Source organism: Scardinius erythrophthalmus, assembly GCF_964197995.2.
Source record: "Scardinius erythrophthalmus genome assembly, chromosome: 9".
NCBI classification, from domain to species: domain Eukaryota; kingdom Metazoa; phylum Chordata; class Actinopteri; order Cypriniformes; family Leuciscidae; genus Scardinius; species Scardinius erythrophthalmus.
The window spans coordinates 29054872-29064572 of record NC_138229.1 but is presented as its reverse complement, the minus strand read 5'-3'; the positions used below and the strand labels follow the sequence as shown (position 1 = coordinate 29064572).

The 9701-nt window shown below is 36.7% G+C and overlaps 1 protein-coding gene across 1 annotated transcript; it reads right to left on the bottom strand.

Annotated features, from left to right (window-relative positions):
• Positions 1-6: 6 nt before the first annotated feature.
• On the bottom strand, positions 7-6025 carry LOC308696076 (uncharacterized protein). Its single transcript, XM_081374444.1, has 4 exons — positions 5472-6025; positions 4193-4431; positions 3051-3168; positions 7-511 (listed from the first exon to the last, which is right to left on the bottom strand). Exons 1-4 carry the CDS (start codon positions 5959-5961, stop codon positions 465-467), a joined length of 894 nt encoding a protein of 297 aa, XP_081230570.1. The 5' UTR covers positions 5962-6025; the 3' UTR covers positions 7-464.
• Positions 6026-9701: the final 3676 nt, after the last annotated feature.

Genomic DNA, 9701 nt, shown 5'->3' with positions numbered 1-9701 from the left:
GACAGTGAATCTTCAGAATGGAACCGTTTATTCATTAAATATTTTTAAAGATTTGGGGAAAAACATCCTAAACATCATTACTTCGTTATAAAGCCTGAACAACAGGACAAAATGTATAAAAATATCAAGCATAACTGCTTTTAACATTCAACTTTCCAATCTAATCTATTGGAATTATAGGCTGCAACAACACAAGACTGATACCTTAATCGACTGTATTGTAAAAACAAATGTCAAACTGGTGCCTTTACTGGAACAAAGACAGCAGTGGTTTCAGCAGTCTTCTGAAAATCATGAATACAACATGAACTTGCGTCGTAACTGCTATTGAAAATAGAAAAGGAATGTGAGAAAGCTATTTTTGAAAAGGATGTATTGAATGCGTGTTATACAAATGATGTGGTATCAGTTGAAGAGAAACTGAAGGGCTCATCTTTTCAGGGTGTGTTCCTTGAGGAAAGACTTTAAACAGGCACAGCATCTGGTTCCTGGTTACCACCAACTTGGCTTTCTGTATTGAGCAAGCAGAACGGACATCTGTATGACCAATATGGAAAACTAGAAGAAAGTTTTGACCTTTTTTCCCCCACTCTGGCACCAAAGAAATTCTTTTATCATAAAAAACGACACCAGCTGAATGTATTACTACATGTAGGCTATGTATTTTTAATCTGTAAAATATGTAGTGTGTATTTCTTTATCTATCTGAACACTTTTAAACTGATTAGAGTATCATATTTGAGTAAAAAAAAGAAGATATTTTACTAAAAAATGCATTTCAAATCAATGCATCTACCAAGACACTTACGAAGAATCATTTCAGGTTTTGCTAGGTATCATGTACTGTCATCAAAATAATCCATAATATTTTAGCTGCTGAACAGTTAAAATCACTGATTATTAGTGATATTTAAGTTTGTTGTAATACATGCAGCCAACAACTGGTCATATATTGATATTGAAAAAAATATTGGGCCAAATGATGCTATTTTAAGTTAATTATTTAGTTTTTTGGGTGTGGAATAGGGATCTCCCAGTCACGTGACCCCTAGCCGCGTGTCAGCCATTTTGACGGAATACTATTGCACAACCTATTCGATATTCTATATTCTACCATGGTCTGGGTGAATACTCGATTCTGATTGGCTGCAGGGTGTCCGTTAAAAAGTGATAATGTACACCTAAATAAACCGTCAGGCGTAACCAAGGAAACCAAGTTATTGTTTGTAACTTGTAACTTTAGATTTCGATTGTAAAACTAATTAAAATATAAACAAATTTTTTAAAAATGTGTTATTTGGCAAGTGACCATGGTATAAGCGGGTTAATGCCCGACGAGGTGTCCATTGTCAGGTATTAATGGACTCCGCTGCGCGTCGGACGGTTCACGCCTCGCCGTTGTCCATTAATACCTGATAATGGACACCTCGTCGGGCATTAACCCTTACGTAATTCTATAGAAAAAAAATCCGGTTAGAGCGTTCAGCGCACCTACATACATGAGAATGCAGATTATCATGTTTTATGGCTGCGAATTGATTCAAATAATGAATAATGGTCACTGTATTAATTATCTTGAGTCTGCTGAAATGTTCCTATAAATATATTTTCTTTCCAACTGTGCAATCTGAATAATAAATAGGCTAAATATATTTATCCACTAAGCTGTAGCAGTCCTATGCTCGTCTTCCCATTAACCGTTTTTTTTTTTTCTCTTTCTGACATTTCATACCTGTTGGGTTTACATTTTTGCTTGTGTGTGCTGGTGTTTATTCCAGTCTTTTAAAATAGTTGAATGAATGAATGCTCGCGAGGTGCCTGTAACGATGTTAAATAGGCTAACGTTAGGCTATTTAATCAATAATGTACACAGGGTAGAGGAGAACGACAGTCAACTACTTTGAATATTATAGCATTTTGGGCATAAACATGTAAATAGTGAAAAGATTGACATTGAAAATGACACAGAATGATTAAAATATTTAATCCAAATAAATAAATGTTCGTGGTTCGCACTGATGTTATTCATTTGTTCTCACACACTTCAGCGTCGCGGTCACTGGTTTAGACGAACACTATGACCACTATCTATTATTAGCACAGCGGCCGTCAGCTAACTCTTCACGTCATGTCATCACAAATAGAAATATACAAGAGGAAGATAAAGGAATTAGGAATCATAGATCCATATGAGTTCTTTTTACAGGCATTAAATGTGTAGAACAACTTCCTAACATTGTTTCTCCGTTTTGTTTCTTTTGGGATACGGTATAAAGATATTGCTTTAGTATGATCACGTATCTGATCGCATCCAACTGCACAGCATCGCTCGGGCATGATAGAAGAGTAGATGAATATTTCGCGACGAGCTGTATTATCACCAGCGGTTTAGCATTTTTTCTATTCCGTCAAGATGGCTGCTCCAAATGGCGTGACGTCACGCGGGACGTCCCTATAATAGGTTAACGTGCTTTAATGCCATTCTGAACATTATTGCAGCACCTCAATTTCCAGTCTGTCTGAAACGCTCTGATTATATTCAAGTTTCCACAAGGCTCCTCCTTTCGAAAAGCTCAGAGCGCTCTGATTGGCCCGCTGACCTAGTGCGTTGTGATTGGTCAAAGACCTTAGGTGTATGTATAAATGTAACAGCCCTTATAATGGCAGGTTTCAGAGTTTATAGCTGTTTTCAGAAGGCCAAACAAAGGGGTTTTGCTTTGCATCCAAACACAGCGTCTACACAACATGATGACAACAATTCAATTCGCCAATTCACCTCGCCTTTGGGTGAGCATTATGCTAATATTTCACATTGTGACGTAGACGTTTGAGGAAGTAATATATGAACTTCGATCGAGGTGTTTTAGGCAGGTCTGTGGGACGCTATGAGCTTTGTAACTGCAGATCTTATACATGCACATTACACACTAAAAGGAAATGGTAAACATTTAAATGCATCATATGGCCTCTTTAAGTTGGAGTGTTTTTCCTTTCCCCTAGTATTATCAGAATAATCAACAATACATAATACATGTTTTAATCTTTAATACCTGGGACACTTGCAGCTTGAGGAGGAACCTCAGATCTACCTTGCTCTCCGTTCATGTGAGACTGTGAATGGTGGGAACGTTCATCTCTCAGCCCTGGATATGGGAGGTACGGACTGTACTGCAGAACATTGAGCAAACACAAGAACAGGACATTCAGACTTAGCATAAATACAACAGCAGGGTTTGGTGTGAAAATGTGGAATTGACTGAAACTTTAAAGGAATGTTCATAAACATGATCTTTCTCTTGATTTACACTCTTTCCAAGTGTTAGATTTATTCAGCTGTAGCCTGACGCTGCAGGACTGCCGTCAGCAGATTATGGAAAATGAAGTTAGTAGAAAAAGGACATCAAATAAGTTAAACTAGCTTTGGGGTTGCGTTTTTTTTTTAAAACCTCTCACATACTGTAAGTTGACTAGATAACGGGGAATAAGAAATATACTTTTTTTCTTAGAAGCGAGAGCAGCCCAAAGTATTCTTGTGACAGTGAAGCCCTGAATATATAATAATTACACTATGATTCAAAAGTTTGTGGTTGGTAATGTTTTTGAAAGAAGTCTCTTACGTTCATCAATGCTGTATTTATTTGATCAAAAATACAGTAAAACAGTACTATTGTGAAATATTACAATTTTAAATATCAGTTTTCTATTTGGATATATTTTAAATGTAATTTATTGCTGTGATGTCAAAGCTGAATTTTCAGCATCATTACTCCAGTCTTAAGTGTCACACCTTCAGAAATCATTATATTATGATGATTTGTTGCTCAAGAAACATTTATTATTATTACTACCAATGTTGAAACCAGTTGTGCTCTTTAATATTTTTGCCACGATCCCTTTTCTCCAAGATTCTTTGATGAATGGAAATGGAACATTAATTTGAAACATAAATCTTTTTGTAACATTATTAATGTTAACTGTCACTTTTGATCCATTTAATGCCTCCTTAAGGAATAAAAGTATTAATTTCTTTAAAAAAATCTTCCTGACCCTAAACTTTTGAATGGTAGTGTATCAAAAGACTTAAGACACATTACAAATTTTGTGCTAACTCTCACATTGTGATTACGAACGTGATAGTTTGTAGGCATTTTCATGAGTGCCGTTGCAGAACAATCATGCCTGTGGAACATACTTGCAATTCCCGACTCTCCAGTGGATAAGACAGCGCTCCTGGTGGAAAGGGAACAAATCCAACATGTTCCCTGAAGGCTCCTGGTGCAGGTGGTCTCAGGCTCACCAGCACCGCCGGGAACATGTATCGGTCCGTGTACTGCGGGTGCATGGGAAGAGGGATTGCGAACATCTCTGCTGGATACATTTGCCCAGGGTATGCCTCTGTAATTTTGTACTCTCCAGGAAAAGGTGGTGAATCTGTGGATATATCCAGTATTATACAATATTCGGTTATGCTTTCAAATAACTTTTAAACATTTAAATCATCATTCAATGCTTAGAAGTGTAAAAATGTTTTGGCATGTAACAAAAAATAGCTGATTTTAACTAATTTTATGCAAATAAAAAGTTAAATGGGTGAGACCATACAGCCAATAGACAGGAAGTCCCGCCTTACAGTTAAAAGAGTCAGCCAATCATCTTTTCTTCATAGAGACAATGCCTGTTGGTTTCTGGGATGTACATACATATTAACTCGACTTTTAAAGTCTCGACTTTTAAGTCTTTTCTGACCCTACATGTGATCAAACTTGTTTTATAATAATTGTATTTATAATACATGAGCCCTGATTATGCTACAAACAGTCTTTTTTAAAGTAAAAAGTGCCTATTTATGTATTTATTTTCAATAATACTATAAAGTGCATTTGCAATGCATGAAAAGTTCATTAGATTTTGATTAATTTGATTTTTATTACATGAAATTGTACATGGAATGTAAACTATACTGATCCCTTTTTAATTATAGTACTAATGTTTCCAATAATTATTATGTTCTATTATATAATGTTTTACTTGTGTAAATAAGTTACAGATAGTACCACGCTGTACTTAGAGACGTTGGTTAAGTTATATGCATTGGTGCAGCCTAGCGGTTAAATAGGGTGGTGCAGGTATGACATCACTTTGTAGGCCAAAACGCAGAAACGAGTAGGTAGCTTGATGTTAAATGTCAATTGTATGCTTTTCTGAAAGTTGAATAAAAAAATTAAAATAAAAAATAATAAAAAGCATTTTTATTAGCATTAGCATTTTAGCACTTCAGGCTAGCGATAATCCGAAAGCCTATGGGAAAATCCTATTGGGTTTTTGTCGAGGGAACCAGTGAGAGGCGAACTGCCGGTTGGGCTACAGAGTGACGGCATACCTGCACCAGGCTATTTAAACATAAAGGTTATAGTTGAAATAAAATAATTAACGTTACTAATTAGACATTAAGGTTTTAAAGCTGCACAAACCTCCAAGAGCGCCGCTCGGTCCCGCGGGTGTCTTCAGATCGCTAGCGTTATAAACCGCGCCCGAGCTAACCGGACCGCGGAGGTCAGTGTACGTTTTATCACTTGTGCCGTGTCGACTAACGGGCGTATTGAAAGCATTAACGTTACCCTTTCTCGCGCTGACGTCGGTTTCTCCGCTCACTCCGTTAGTTGAACCATTATTACCCGTTTTTCTGTCAGATAGAGCGGTCTGCCCGGGACGGTCGGTAACGTTAGCCGGTGACTCGTGTCCCTGAACGGATTTAATTCGTCTTTGAGATGCCAGGATTTTCGTCCGCTCGTTGATGAGAGCACACTTCCAGCACACGCACTGCCTGAACTGACATTTCCCCGAATGGCCTTTTAACAGGACTGCGAAGCCGTGGTTACGGCATCTCGCGCACTTCGGGGTGCGCGCGGCTTTCCCTGCCGTTATTCGATCATTCGGTGCCGCTGCTGAAACATTTGCCATCGCCAAAGACACGAATATCAGTATCACTGAAATATCAAATAAATGTGTCTCATTTGAATAAATTTCGTTTGCAGGGGTGTGTCCTCTAAACTTACATTTGGCTGAAACGATTCACGTCACGTGATGCTAAGTGGCGTGAGAGAATACACTTTCTTATGCTCGTCTAGACTCTGCGGAATTCCCCTAAAGCCAGGTGCGACTATTCAAATTAAACAATACTTTTGACTTGCAATTTTTACCACAAGAAGCACATTTATAAAAAAAACTGACAGAATTAAAGCTTTTCATATTATATTCAACAAAAAATAATTAAAATATGATTGATGTGGATCACAATTTGGCATGTCCCACCAAACGTTTAATGACCGTTGAAAAGACGTCCCTCCAACACGTCCCGTCATCAAAATGAAAGTTGAACGGACGTCTTTGACGTAACTTATCTGTTCTGTGTTACATAATAGATAGGTTATAGTTTATTTATTTATTTATTTATTTATTTCGATTTATGCCGTCCTTAACGAGACTATTTTACAGTAGCACCTCAATGCAGTACAAAAGATCCGGGGGGAGGAGTCGGATCTCATATAAGGGGTGGAGATTGGTAGGTTTAGGGGTGGGTCTAGGGATCAGGGGGTGGAGTTGGGTAGGTTTAGGTATGTAAGGTGGGAGGAGATGGATCTGGATCCGACTCCTCCCCCCGGATCTTTTGTACTGCATTGAGGACCATCTCCTATTTTTGGCAGGGACAAAATGTTTGCTGGTGACAACATGTTTGCTGGTGTAACCTATAATATTTAGAAATATCTGACACATAGTGGTAGTCAAAACCAAAATTGAGTTTCCAAATACAATGAAGAAGCTCAAATATAAGCTTTTTATTAGGCTAGATAGCCTACTTTTGTTCGGATGTTCTGTAAATTAGAATTCCGATATCGGAATATGATGGCATATATTTGTTAGTGTTGACCACTAGTCAAGGCAGATGTTCCATAATGTGTGAAAGAAAACAAAGCTGTAAACAAGGGATTGATCATGTAGGCCTACAATATTTTAATATGGACCCCATAATCCATTTGTAGCCAAATCGGAGTAGCACAGTCGGAAGTCACACGTAACCACGTCAGTCGGAATTAATTGGCCAAATCGGATTGAAATTTCAATCGGATTGGAAAGGGTGGTTTAAACCTTCCTAATCCGTTCGATAGGTCATTGATATTTTAAACAATGTTGGTAATCAGACGGTTGGTTGACGACACCCATTGACTTCCATAATAGGAAAACAAATACTATATGGAAGTCAATGGGTGCAGTCAACTGTCTGGTTATTTTTAATTTTTTTGGAAAGGGCAATCGGGCAACCCTGAATAGTCAAATCATGACATCTTCATCTAATTACTCTGTTACTTGTCACAGCTAGAGCTTTAAAAAGGTAACCGAATCCAGTCTTTTGGTTTCAGTTTGGTTTCACTTACAGTTCATACAATGCAGAATTGTTCCTCATTAATTGACAAAACATCACATGATTTATTTGAATACATGTGTATGTATATTCTGATCTAGGTGCAATTAGGTAAAAACTTTTTTTTAAAGCATCTGCTCAACTTGTTCTACATTTTCTTTCAGTGGCATTTTGTGTGTATCCCTAAAGTGGATTGGCAGCCACCTGCTGCCAGTTTACATAATCTGGGTACATGCCAGGTTCATGACAATAGGGTCTTTGCCCCTGTCCATTTTGTTTCCCTTTGAATACTTTGTTGTGGTTGGCTACATTCACAGTTAAGCAGTCGGGGGAGGGGTTGAGTTCAGCCCCATCTTACTGCTATTAAAATGACTGATTATCCTGTCAGGGTCGCTCTGGCCTAGTTCTGACTGACAGAATTGTTCATGCTGGCACAGTGCCACAGATGCAGTATATATATATTACTGTAACTCTTTTACAAGGTCACCTAACCCCATTATCCTAATAAGGGTTATAATTAATGCAATTTAAAAACTGATCATCTCATACTTTTTCTGCCTTGCTTCCTTTCTGTATATTGCTTCAGGGTGATTCGCTTTTTGAGGATATGCACGTGAACATACCGAAGCGGCGGTGCTATGTTTCATGAGATTTTTAGGCTAAGGGGGCGGGGCGTTTACACGACACCGTTTTCAACTAAAGACTTTTTATGCGTTTTGGGCGTTCATTTACACGACAAGTGATTTGGAGGCCTGAAAACGCAAACTACAATAACACGAATTTGTGAAAACGGTGATTTCATGCGCATGCGTTTTACGTGTTCAGTCTATAGGCGAGTAGTGTATCTTTACAAAGTGACATCGCCAACTACTGGCCTGGCAGCAGAATACAGCGTTTAGTTGTTTCGGGATGTGTGAATGGGATCGTTTTGACAGCACTGTTGTCAGTACACAAAACACAAAGAAAAAACGTTCCTGTTTTTAGTACATCGTTGTTGTGTAAACGTACCCTTATTTGTCCATGCACTGTCTGTTTTCAATGTATCTATTTGGAAATTCACAGGAAAAACTACATTAATATATAGTAATAATATATAGATTAAATGAACTGTTAGTCACTTTAGCATCAGTCAAATTAATAAATACAATGAAATGTATTAGTCTTGCCAAAAATCTCCTAGACCAACCACTCATTTTAACAGTTACATGTGTGTGTATATATATATATATATATATATATATATATATATATATATATATATATATATATATATATATATATATATATATATATATATATATATATACAGTGCTATGCATAAGTGAATACACCCATACTAAAGTTGACTAAAAAGAGGAATAAAAAATCATCTTTTGGAAATTGAACTTAATGCCTTAATTTAAATGAGGAAAAATCCAACCTTTAAGGACACCAATTTTCTGTGTGAATGAATAATGTATCGTAAATAAATAAATGTTCTTCCTTAAAATACAGGGTGCATAAGTGAGTACACCCCTATGTTAAATTCCCATAGAGGCAGGCAGATTTTTATTTTTAAGTATTTTTAAGTATTTTTTTTTAGGATACTATGCATCCTGATAAAGTTCTCTTGGCCTTTGGAGTTAAAATAGCCCCACATCATCACATAGCCTTCACCATACCTAGAGATTGGCATGGTTTTATTTCAGTTAGCCTAATAGCTGGTTTGATTTGCATTGAGAGATGATCTTATGGAAAGTACCCCATGCCAATCTCTAGGTATGGTGAAGGCTATGTGATGATGTGGGGCTATTTTAATTCCAGAGGCCAAGGGAACTTTATCAGGATGCATAGTATCCTAAAAAAATAAAAAAATACTTAAAAATAAAAATCTGCCTGCCTCTATGGGAATTTAACAGGGGTGTACTCACCTATGCACCATGTATTATAAGGAAGAACATTTATTTATTTACGATACATTATTCATTCACAAAGAAAATTGGTGTCCTTAAAGGTTGGATTTTTCCTAATTTTTTAAATTAAGGCATTAAGTTCAATTTCCAAAATATGATTTTTTATTCCTCTTTTTAGTCAACTTTAGCATGGGTGTATTCACTTATGCATTGCACTGTATATATATATATATATATATATAATAAAGACGTAAATGTAAAAAAAAATGTTTTATATAAAATATATACTGGCAGGCTAAATAAATAAATAAAACTGGGGAACTTGTAAAAGGTTTTAAATGATGATTAAAAATCTCTACAATATTAATAATACCATGATTGTTATTGTT

Coding starts and splice junctions, on each gene's coding strand:
- LOC308696076 (XM_081374444.1), bottom strand. CDS start 5,961: ATGGCAAATGTTTCAGCAGCGGCACCGAATGATCGAATAACGGCAGGG. Junction 4,432..5,471: donor ACCGAGCGGCGCTCTTGGAG/GTTTGTGCAGCT, acceptor ATATATCCACAG/ATTCACCACCTTTTCCTGGA. Junction 512..3,050: donor TCAAGCTGCAAGTGTCCCAG/GTATTAAAGATT, acceptor TGCTCAATACAG/AAAGCCAAGTTGGTGGTAAC.